Below are 12,492 nucleotides of genomic sequence, written 5' to 3'. Positions count from 1 at the left end.
TAATAGTGTGTGTGTGTGTGTGTGTGTGTGTGTGTGTGTGTGTGTGTGTGTGTGTGTGTGTGTGTGTGTGTGTGTGTGTGTGTGTGTGTGTGTGTGTGTGTGTGCGCGTGTGTATGTGTGTGTGGGGAAGGGGGGCGGGGCTTGTGTCGTGTTCGTGTCGTGTTTGTGTGTGCACGTCATAGAGTTGTTTGGGTGCGTGCGCATGTGCGTGCGTGTAACAGCGTGTGTGTGTGGGCGGGGGGGGGGGGGCTGTGCTTGCGTACACTCGAGAGGGCATGCCCGGGGATTCCCTCTCGCATGTACGCATGTCTGCTTGTCAGACCAATCACAGCCCTTGCTGTTTTGTCCCGCCCCTTAAATTCAACGCTCCTGGCCGCTGCTCGCCTTGCCTCTTTCACTTCTCAAGGTTTCCAGCGGATGCTAGGTCGCTCGATACTAGGTCTCTCCGGTCGATGATAGATTACTATTGGAAACTGTTCTACTTCATTTCGGTTCATATATCACTGATCTACTTTCATTTCGTTGTCTTTTGTCTGAGGTGAGTAATATTACTTGATATATACTTTTTTCCCGCCTTTATTACTTTTTTCCCGCCTTTTTTGGACCCGTACATGTACATAAACGTTCAAATTTCAAATATAAAGTTTTTACCCCATGGCCACGGATGTTATAATTATGTACGGGCCCTCAGAAGTAGCCGTATCTTCCGTATTGTTCAATAAAAACGCATCTTAATCCGATCGGTGGCCATTTGCTCATAGCTGGCTCCACTCTATCAGAGTGCAGTACACCTACCAACCGATGGGTAATGCAGTTGAAAGCAGGCGGACATGCTGAGAAAATGGCCACCGATCGGATTAAAATGCTTTTTATTGAACAATACTGAAGATACGGCTACTTCTGAGGGCTCGAACAGAATTGTCACATCCGTGGCCATGAGGTAAGAACTTTATATTTGAAATGTGAACGTTTATGTACATGTACGGGCCTTAAATGAATTAAGTACAAACGCCAGGTTACGTTTGTTTCAGGCCCCAGGACTCTGTTGGTTTGTTTTCATAAACTCATGTCACAATCGACCTGTCCATAACAATTCATTATACAACACAGAATGCAGCTTTTAATCAACATTGCATTTGTTATATCTTGTCTGTTAAAATTGAGCTTGTAGATCTGCTAAAACTAACTTTAAGCAGCCTCTGAAACTGGGTTAAAAACAACCTAGGCTAACCAGTGCTAACGGCTATAAACGTATGCCTACAACTTCCGCATGGCAGTGACGTTTTAAATGATTACGTTATCAACAGTATTGCTATCATGTTTATTTATTTACCAGGGACACAGTGCACATTAATCAACATGTTGGTTTTCACATCCGTGTAATGAACCAGAGTTAGCCAGAAGCTAGCTTTCATCTGTAGTCCCTGAGCAGGCTGTTAAAAGTGCTGATATAACTATTCATACAAAAACGGTTGTATTAATACCATACAAGACCAGTAGACATAGTACAGGAGACAGAACAATGATATTTTATATGTTGGTGGACTTTACTGAGACAATGGCAAACAACGTGGCTTTGACTCAGTATAGAGTAACATGAGTTTAACTCTAGAAGGAGATGCTGTTGTAATGTGACTGTTTTACTAGCAGTAAATAGACATTCATTTGACGCACTGTTTGGTTCAACAAGTGTTTATCTGCACCGAGCATTGTACTGGGTTGACTAATGTTAGAGGACGCCGTGGCTTTGGGGTTGTTTTCATTAACCTGGTTGCTTGTTTCTCTCGCTGAACCTGGCAACTGCCATGTCAATAGCAGATCTACAAGCTCACAACGCGTCGCGCTGCGATGCGTTGTGAGCTTGTAGATCGGCTATTTTCAAATAGACTATGTATAAAATAAGGCTAAAGTGGTTAAGGTATGTTTTATAATGTAATAATTTATATATTAAAAGTAACTAGTAACTAAAGTTTTCAAATAATTGTAGTGGAGTAAAAGTACAATATTTGCCTCTGAGATGTAGTGGAGTAGAAGTAAAAGTATTGGAAATTGGAAATACTCAAGTAAAGTAGAAATACCTCTACAGTATGGTTTTCAAATGGCCTATACTATAAACATTGCAGCTGTGGCCGCAGCACAGCCCCAGCCCACAATGGTCCTACTATCAGACAGGTACGTTCAACTCGCCACTGACTGGACTCGTCATGGTGAAGAAAAGTCCTCCTAGAGCTGTCATTCTCAAAGCTTTTTAAAAACTTTGATGACCTACAGTTTGGTGTGCATTAGGCCAGTGGTGCTCAAACTTTTTAATTTCAATGACCCCTCATAACTCTGAGTGTGTACAAATGGAACCAAATGGACCCGTACGGGTCCATTTGGTTCCATTTGTACACTCTCAAAAGTTCCAGACCTGTACGTGTCCATTTGGAACCACCTCAAGGAACCCTGAGGGTCCCTGGACCCCACCACTGCATTAGGGTCCATTTGCTTCCATTTGTACAAAAAAAGGTCAATCTATAAGTGTGGTTCTCACAACGCTTGTATACTCGGCTACTTTTGAAAATGTTTCACAATGACCCGACCACAACAAACATTTATTTCTTAAAACATCAAAGAGTCACGGCACACTCATGGCTGCTGATGCCAAACCAGTTTATTAAGGACAAGAGAACAACAAAAACATGTGTTGTTTATATCCCACATGGTTTTTGGATAATGGATATGTTTTGTGTTTTGTGCAACCTTTTAACCTTTAAAAAAGAAGTAATCGTTTTCTACTATTCTCTATTTCCCCACATAGCCCCCAAACCAGCGTACACGCAATTTGTACGCTACGCAAGTTCTATGCTTGGTTCAGGTGTTTGGAAGGACAAAAAAAACAGAACATATTTGCATATCTGGTTTAATAAAGACATAAGCCAATCCTTTTACAGCTTCATAAGTCATAAGGAGAACTTTAGCTTTGATGTGTTTTGGCAATTAAAGCAAAGATGTCAACATGCGTGTTCCCAAATATGAGATTTATGATATGAGAGCATTGGCCGTACTGACGCACGCTGGAATGATTACCAACGTTTGTCTGTGACTGTGTTGTGGTATTTAATCATGCTGCAGTGTTTTTAGATCTTACCACAATACTGATATTCAGCATGATGTACAATTTATTTTTTCAAATTTCAATTGAAAAGAAAAGGGGCAATCCTTCTTGAAGGTAAAGCCTTAATTGAATAGCTATAATTTCATTTTAGAAAAAAAAACATGTGTCCACCTACAGAACTCGGCCTTTATGAATTGAATACGCAGGATCACAATGGAAACAAGCCCTCAGGGATTTTTGTGTTATCCTTTTAGCATTATTGTGTAGGCCTTACTGTGCCTCTGTACTTTTTGCAAACTGCTGATAAAGAATTCAATCAATCAAAGCCACACAGCAATTTGCATGATGCTCAAGCAATGGCTGAACATGGCTTTGCTATCATGCTGCCTAGGATGGCAAATAAACAGTGATATGTTGGATGGATGGATAGGCTTTTAGTTTAGTGGTGTTAGTTAACAAAATTCAGTGTCGTAAACATACATGTCGTTACAATACACAATGTCATTTAGAAAACGGTTTGGACAACAAACCCTCAAACGTGTTGCTCTGCTCCGTTCCCCAGGTGGTGAAGCTTCACACCAAGCTGGGGAAACCCATCCCTTCCACGGAGCCCAGCGTGGTCACCCAGACCTCCTCCTCCACCACGGCCGCCCCCAGTAAGACCCCCTCCTCTGGCCTGGGCAGCTCCAGCACCACCTCTTCGTCCCTGTCCATGGGCACCTCCTCCTCCTCCAATGCTTCTGCCTCCCACCCACAACTCCTCCTACCTGAAGCCGGTCAACATAGTGAGAAGGCCCCCCGTCAAGAAGGCCTCCGCCCCCAAGATCAACTTTGTCGGTCAGTAGGTCAGCAGTAGGTCCCCTTTGAATTTTGACGTCTCCTGGCGGTATTTGACAATGACTTCATTCTTCACCTTGTTGCCATTATCTGTTCTGTGTTTTTGCTGTATTCCTGTTTGATTAGTATAGCTCTGCATTTAACCAGTTCAACCACATGAATCCTAGCGTCCCTATTCGGGGCTTGTCGTAATAGGCAAACATTCAGTGAAAACAAAAATCGTCTCACTACACGTCACGAGGCATTGTGTGAGCTTGTAGATCGGCAGAGATTGATGAGTGATAGAACAGGACGGGGCCAATTACAGACCCCTTGCACACCCATCTAAGTATATAGGGTTTAAGTCATTGAACCCCTATGTACTTATCACACAATGAATAAAGAAAACGACTTCCATTTTCACTTTAAAAATGATATAACATTTTTTTTGGACAATTTGCACCTATAATGACGTGCCCAAAATAGGGACACCAGGTTGAAAGTGGTTCAAACACTCATCACTAATAAAGAGTGAAGCTGGTTTCACAGAGCGTGCTTTGCACTCAAAGGCTACATGCCAATGTCTGGATAAGTCTCTGCCAACTTGTGTGATGGACGGCGACCAGGCGTGCGTTTCCAAACCTAAAATTTCTTGAAGTTCTGTGCCTTGTAGAATAACAAGTGTATAACCTAGTTTAACCATGCAGTCAAATGGCCAATAGTTCACTCCTGGCCCTTGCAAATGGAAACGGTCATTGTTTTCCTTTTTTTTTTAAATTATTGTGATTTATTGCATTTGTATGCTGTCCATTAGTCAAAGCATCTGTGGACTAGTGACTCCTCAGTAAAATGTAAAATGGAATGTCACAGTTTTAAGTAAACCAATACTAAGAATCTTTGAATGGGATTGTGTGTTAATAGTGATGTTTTGTTTGTTTTTGCATGATCAAAATTTTGATTTGCAAATTCTTATCGGTTAATCAATTCATTTTTTGTGTGTATTTACGATTAGAGGTTGGGTGTTCACTAATGTCTATGGTAAGTTTACGGTAACTTTTGATTTGAAAAATAAGGCCCTGCTACAAATAATAACTTCTCTAGCTGTGGTCTTTTGGAGCAGTAAGGATGAAGTCATTAGTAGACACAATTTCGTGTTTTATCGTATTTGTTGGCTGTTCACTTCATCCAATGCCATCTGCAAACTCACAACACCTTGCATCGCCTATTTTCGCCACTAAATAGGCAATTTATGAAATATTGGAAGAGGGTTTGTGCCCAATAGCAATGGTCTGAGACTAAAGAACCCTACCTCCCCCTTCGCCCCTTGCAGGAGGAAACAAACTGCAGACCACGGCGAAAGCGGATGAGATGAAGGCGGCGGAGATATCCAAGCCAACGCCACCCTCCATGGCTGCCCCAGAGACCAAGAATGATATCTCTGATTGGCTGTCTGCGGCGGCGCTAGCTGCACTGCAGAACGACGTGCAGCCTGTTGGACACGACTACGTTGAAGAGGTATTCTGACAGTTCACTTGGGTGTTGCTTGCCAAAAATAACTGATCTACATGCTAACACGTCGCATCACGACACATTGTTAGCTTGTAGATCAGTTATTTTTGTGAGTATAAATTATATTGTTAAATTGTCCTTTTTTTAGTAAGGCAAAAAAGTGTGCACAACTGCAGCAGCCCAAATAGGGAGACAGCTGTTTTTTGTTTAACAAACCCCACTGGCCATGAACCAGAGGGGAAGGCCAGTGCTGTGGATGTGGGGATGTAATCGTTCTATATTTACCTATATTTTCTATATCTATATTTACCTAAGACAGGCAGCCTCTGTCGATAGCTTTAAAGCACAGCTCAAGACCTATTTCTTCACTCTTGCTTTTAGCTGATTCATTGGTTGATTTTTAAGTCCTCACAGTATTGCCTATTTTAATGTTGTTTTATGCTTTTGCTTTTATCTTATTTTATTTTATTATTTTTGCTTTGTTAAATTGGTTGTAACTGTATTTGTATTCTTGCTCTGTAAAGCACTTTGCGCTGCATTTCATGTCATGAAAGGTGCTATACAAATAAAGTTTATTATTATTATTATATTGCACTCCATCAAACACAAGTATAAAAGAGTTAAAATGAAGACTGGCTCTGAGTCTGCCGTACAATTGTATTTTTACGGCGTTGCTCGGCCATACCCTACCTGTCTATGAGAGGGTCTGTGTGTCACAAACCACAGGACCGATCAGTGCTAAACTTTGCATGCACGCTACACAGAATTAACTCCACATTGGAGCCATGCTGTTTGATCCTATAAGAGTTCAAGTTAAAACCCACTGCTATAGAGGGAATTGAACATTTTGTGTTACCCATCTCCTTAGGTCCGCAACGATGAAGGCAAAGTCATCCGCTTCCACTGCAAGCTGTGTGAATGCAGCGAAGGAGAAGGAGATGCATCTGAAGGGAAGGAGGCATCGACTGCAGTACAAGGTTGGTACATTTTCATAGGTGCAGGCACAAGTGTTATTATGCCTAATGTATTATCTTTGGCTGATGTCGCTTGCTGATAAGAACTGATCTTCAAGTCATGTTTTAGCTGGGACAACGTTATTTTTAGCATGACAGGTTTTTAGACCGAAGCGAGTAATCTACACGACCCAGGACACTAGACTGAACTATTTTGAATGGTTAAACAATAAGTTGATCATGCCGTCATCTGTCCTGACATTTCCTATTCACCTGGTCTTTGAGAAAAAGGTGAACCCTGACCTTCAGGTGGAGGTGAAGCCTAGCATCCGTGCCCGTAAGATTCAGGAGGAGAAGATGAGGAAGCAGATACAGAAAGAAGAGTTCTGGAGGAGGAGAGAGGAAGAGGAGCGCTGGAGAATGGAAATGAGGTACGATGAGGTCTTTGATGACCAGCTGATGTTTTTTTGTTTTTTTAACTTGCGTCTCCATTCTGGGGAAAACATCTGCCGAAAATAGTGCAGATGACTGTGGTGAGTGAAACATTGTTCCACAGCATGCCCTATGCCATTGATGGTGTACAAATGATTGGGGTCTATTTGGTTCCATTTTTACACTGTCTTAACATTGATTTTACAATATAAATTGGGGTCCCAGAGATAGACATGCCATTAAATGGGGGTCCTTGATATTAAAATGGTTGAGAATCACTGCTAGAGCCGTAAAAGTCTTCTTATTATGGGGGTCCCTGGCATATCTTTTCAAATGGGGGTCTGTGGGCTAATTGTCAATTTGGGGGATGACATGAAAAATTGAGAACCACTGTCATATGCAACAACATGCTGGGTGTACAGTACAAGGCACAATCCATTTTATTTAGGATAGAGTGATTCAATGTCTTCAGTAGGGCTGTCAATCTTCCTCATATGATTGAATTTTCTGTGGCTATTTTAATCAATTTTTATGACACATTAATACAAATTAAATCAATTGCACAACCGATTTATCAATAAGCTTGTGCAATCTTGTTTTCTCTTCAGTTGCCAAGACATTTGAAATAACTAGTACCTCAGACTTAAAAGTCTATGATGACTTGAACACTGAAGTTGACGAGGAGGCGTTTCAGTTTTTTATAAAGAAACCAGACCTTGGTGTGTTGGAGATTTGTTCACCCCAAGACCCAAATCCTGAAGGTGAGTTCTGTTGCTTATCAACATGGAGCCTTATAGCCTCATCCATACAGTCCTGGCTAACCTAAAATGTCACACAGGTATATTTTTGTACTTTGAAATGATCTTTGTTTCTATACGCCCAATGTAAGTAAAAGAGAGAAAGTGTCTGAGGAAGAACTTTGTTGGTGTGTGGATCCTTCCGTATCTAATGTGAGCTTTTTACATTACATTTGCCACAAACATTCCTCTCTTGCTAATCACACTTGTTATGTCAACATTATTGCTAGATTCAGTGAGCCCCTCTGCAAGCAATTCCATTGCCAGCAGCAGCAGCTCCTTTCTCAGCTCTGGTGCAGACAATGACGGGGACTCGGATGACACCATCAGTCCTGCTCCAAGAAACAGAGCTGACCTGACTCGTCTCGCTCAGGTAAGCGTTGCTTTTTAGGGGGGGGCGGTCATGGTTTACATTTTTGTCACCTTAAATATACTTGGCCACCAAATGTAGTGGCCTGTAGGACCAGTGCTTTAAAATATTACTGTCTATCCCTGTGTTTCCCCTCCCTTTTTTAGCGGCGCTAGCCGCTCTATACCTGACTTTGTCCGTGTGCGTACGTCAACGTTTTGATTGGTCAGGTGCGTACGTCAACAAAGTGATTGGTCAAGCTTCACGTGGCTATAAACACATTATAAACACATATCGATGACAAAATGTATCAAAGGCGCCGCTACCTTCACACAGGGTGTGATTTTTTTACTTCCACTTAGATGGTTGAAAAAATTCTGAAGGACAGACCTGGCGGAGAGAGGATCATTACCGAGTATGCTCGGACAAAAAGCCTAACGGATACCAGAAGACGCGACATGGTGAAGATATTGGTTGCACACATGGCAAGTGAACATGGGTATGTTGTCATCTAAAAATTATGCACCCAATACACAATTTTGGTTGTACTTGGTGCAGGCCAAAATCCTCCTTTTTGCAGAAGGCAGCGGCACAGCAATACTTTTGTTTGGATCTCATACGTGTGTGTGTGTGTGTGTGTGTGTGTGTGTGTGTGTGTGTACTGTAGGACGAGTCCTTCAAGGCGTGTTAAAGAGGACTATGCACAGGGCATCACTGCCTTATTCCCATACCTGGCCGATCCCCAGGGAAATTTGGGCTATGTAAGTACATAAAACACCAGTCTAACGCACATTTACACATGCTCATTAAAACCAAATGACACTTTTCCCCCCTCTTTTCTTCTTGTGTTTTAGGAACAGTATTACAGTCCAGTAGATGGGAGTGGGTTTCTGGCATGGCGAGTGAAATCACTTCAAAAAGAAGCATCAGAGGGACAAAAAAAAGAGTTCAGCCACTGACGGGTGTTTGATTTTGATTGTAGTTAGAATTTAAGGGGGAAGTCACATGTTCACACACACACACACACACACACACACACACACACACACACACACACACACACACACACACACACACACACACACACACACACACACACACACACACACACACACACACACACACACACACACACACACAGGAAGAACCAGTGCAACATGTCATGTTTCCCCCAGTCCACTGTCTAGCAACTGTGAAGATGGATCCTTATAGTAAATGCATATCACTGGAAAGTATTGCAGCAGTATATGTGTTTTTTTTCTTCTTTTTTTTTTCTTGGACTGAGTGAGTAATACTTTTTGCAACACAGTGGACTGGTGCTGCTAATTTGAGGTTTCTGGTCGGCTCCGCAGCTTTTATTTAAATCACTTTTCTCTCTGCTGCTTTAATTTAAATCACATTTCTGGTTGGTTCCGTTGCCTTAATTTAAATCACCTTTCCTTTATTATCATTATTATTTTCATTTTCTTCTGTGTCTTATTAACCTAAAATTGTACAATCATCTATTATCTGTGTAGGTTTGACAGTAGAATATTTATACATCTTTTTTTGCCGAATGACTGAGTGTATAATAATTCACTTAATTTAGTTTAAATCACCTTTCTTTTATTATAATAATAACTCACTTAATTTAATTTAAATTACCTTTTATTATTATTATTATCTTCATTTTCTTCTGTGCCTTATTAATCTACATAAAATGGTACCATCATTTAACTACCTGTGTAGGTTTGACAGTAGAATATCTTTTTGTTTCTTTTCCTTTTTGCGGTAAGATTGAGTGAATAATATGTAGCCACTTACACCAGAAACTTTTTGCAACATAGTGGAATGGTGCTAACTTGTTGTATCGGTCGGCTCCGTTGCTTTAATTAAATATATTTTCCTTTATTATCATTATTATCACTTTCTACTGGGTTTTTTAATTTATATATAAAGTGTGCCAACATTTAGTATCTGTGGAGTTTTTTTTTTTTTTACAGAAGAACTTCTTTTTTCTTTTTTTCTCTTTGTTTGTCGGATGGCTGAGTGTGTGGGCCTAATATGTATCCACTTACACCAGAAACATTTTGTAACATAGTGCATTGGTTCTCAAAGTGGGGTCCGGGGACCCCCAGGGGTACTTGAGGGTGTTCCAGGGGGTCCCCAGCTAAAAGATGAATAGTTAGGAACCAAATGGACCCTTATGGGTCTGTAACTCTGAGTGTACAAATGGAACCAAATTTTGGTTCCATTTACACTCAGAGTTAAATTAACATTGATTTTACAATATAAATTGGGGTCCCAGAGATAGAAATGCCATAAAATGGGCGTCCGTAGCCTAATGCATGTCAAACTGGGGGTCCTTGAAATTAAAATGGTTGAGAATCACTGCTAGAGCTATAAAAATCATCTCTTATGGGGGTCCCTGGCTTATCTTTTCAAATGGGGGTCCGCGGGCTAATAAGTGTCAATTTGGGGGTCCTTGACATGAAAAAGTTTGAGAACCACTGACATAGTGGACTGGTACTGCTGCTAACTTGTTGTTTCGGGTCAGCCTCGTTGCTTTAATTGAAATTGCTTTAATTTAAAATGCTCCTTGCTGGGAGCCGCTGCTTTAAATTAAATTTCCTTTTCTTTTACTATCATTATTATTATCACTTTTTTTCTGTGTTTATTAATCTACACATACATTCTGTCATGAAAAATATTATTTTTGTAGTTTGGACAATAGGCTTGAATAGTTCTTTGCCGACTGACTGACTGAGTGACTGATATCTAACCACAAACACATCAGAAAATGTTTGGTGAAATACTGGACTGGCGCTTTAACTCGCCGTCTCTGATCGTCTTTGCTGTTTTAATTTAAATCATTTTTTCTTCATTATTATTAGACTACTGTCACTATGATTATTACCAGGTCTAGTATTACTTTTATCACTTCTTCTCTGCGTTTATCAATCTATAAATTAGGCCTTTTTTTAAATAACCCCCTGCTGTGTACTTCTGACAGTGGAATATAGTATTTGACATCGTATCTCTATTAAAACAAAATATGCCTGTGAGGCATCAATTTCCAGAAGCCTATATATGGCGAGGCGCTCATTATTAGAGCCGCTACATATTCGACATATTGCCTTCTTAATTTAAGACTAGCCTCCCCACTAAACTGTCAACCCAAGCAGACTCCAGATTGTCTGGATATTACTGCGTTTAGTTTCATTACTAAAGATAGAGGCAGCAGGCTTAACTGGGGCGTTCAAGCTGGATGCGCTGCTGTTCATCATGTCACTATTGTTTTATTTAATATTATTATCATTATTAGCTTTCCCTTCAATTAACACAAGAGCATCAGTAGACGTTATGTTTCTCATTGCACTATATGTCCGCCTTTATTGTCCAACCCTAAAATCACTCTAATACAAAGCTATGGTTTATATTATTATTATTATTATTAACATTATCACTTATTTTAAGTAACCACGGGTGTTTGAACTGGACGCAGCTACTGCTGCTGTTCATTACTATAGCCCTACTAGCCTACTACTACCAGTATTATTATTACCAATATTATTATTATCAGCAGTAGCAGGCTAGTTTTCTTTTTTACTAAAACATGACTATACTGTAGACTTTGTTTTCCGTGACACTATCCCCGCAGCTAACGGCCACAGGGACAACTAAATATCCATCCATCACGTAGCTGGCTGAGGGAAACGTCTTCCATTTACCGTGGTTTTCAGGGTTTCTATGACGACAATCTGTCCAATCACGTCACCATGGGCACTCCCAACCATGGGAACTAAGGCTCATTCATATAGCTCCATACTGGGGGTTTCATGGGGTTTTCAGGGTTTCTATGACGACAATCTTGTCCAATCACGTCACCATGGGCACTCCCCAGCAATGGGAACTAAGGCTCATTCAAATGACTCCATACTGGGGTTTACAGCTTTAATTTGGATAGACAGTGCTACGCAGTGGACAGAATACCACATTGCACTTAAGGTTTATGTTTTAGCTTTGTAGAAGAGAGAAGTGGCTGCCTTTTAAACCTAGCCCAATTCCGTCAGCATTTTAATTTTTGTGGCTTCTCTCTAGAAGGCCCCATATGCAACAACCATTTATTTCTCCCTGCTAAATTGGATGCCAGCTTTTTACACTGGAAAAGATCCGGGCTGTATAAATTTACTGACCTCTACATAGACGGGACTTTTGCCACTTTCAATGACCTCTCACTAAAATTCAAACTCCCCCGCTCACATCTATTCCGGTACTTCCAAATTAGACAAAATTTGTTCAAGCCCAAAGCCCAACCTTTCCTAATTTAGATCCAGACCTGAAATTTGATATTAATTGTTTCAGACCCCTGCTCAACTTCAAGGTCTCATAAACATCTACAGCTCTATATTCTCTTTTAATGACGCCTCACTTTACAAGATTAAGGGGGACTGGGAAGGGGAACTTGGTGTAGTGATACCGGAAGACACATGGGACCGGGCTATGAGCGCAGTGAATGGGATTACTTCCTGTGCCTGTCTTAATCTGATACAGTTTAAA

At 40.8% G+C, this 12,492-nt stretch overlaps 1 protein-coding gene across 5 annotated transcripts; it reads left to right on the top strand.

Annotated features, from left to right (window-relative positions):
• The first annotated feature begins 412 nt into the window (after window positions 1–412).
• Window positions 413–10,406, top strand: LOC311062656 (zinc finger RNA-binding protein-like). Of its 5 annotated transcripts, none has more exons than XM_084081863.1 (11): window positions 413–538; window positions 3,660–3,934; window positions 5,244–5,428; window positions 6,291–6,399; window positions 6,661–6,806; window positions 7,416–7,568; window positions 7,835–7,977; window positions 8,121–8,183; window positions 8,316–8,452; window positions 8,621–8,714; window positions 8,808–10,406. In XM_084081863.1, exons 2-5 carry the CDS (start codon window positions 3,832–3,834, stop codon window positions 6,675–6,677), a joined length of 414 nt encoding a protein of 137 aa, XP_083937989.1. In that variant the 5' UTR covers window positions 413–538; window positions 3,660–3,831; the 3' UTR covers window positions 6,678–6,806; window positions 7,416–7,568; window positions 7,835–7,977; window positions 8,121–8,183; window positions 8,316–8,452; window positions 8,621–8,714; window positions 8,808–10,406. The 5 variants fall into 5 exon arrangements, with proteins under 5 accessions (XP_083937989.1, XP_083937988.1, XP_083937987.1 ...); XM_084081862.1 differs by having other exon boundaries at window positions 3,660–3,942; window positions 6,667–6,806; XM_084081861.1 differs by having other exon boundaries at window positions 3,660–3,942; window positions 7,841–7,977.
• The last annotated feature ends 2,086 nt before the right edge of the window (window positions 10,407–12,492 follow it).

Source organism: Gymnoscopelus microlampas, assembly GCF_963454915.1.
Source record: "Gymnoscopelus microlampas genome assembly, chromosome: 2".
In the NCBI taxonomy this organism is placed as follows: domain Eukaryota; kingdom Metazoa; phylum Chordata; class Actinopteri; order Myctophiformes; family Myctophidae; genus Gymnoscopelus; species Gymnoscopelus microlampas.
The sequence above is the reverse complement of the archived record's forward strand: the minus strand, read 5'-3'. Positions and strand labels throughout refer to the sequence as shown.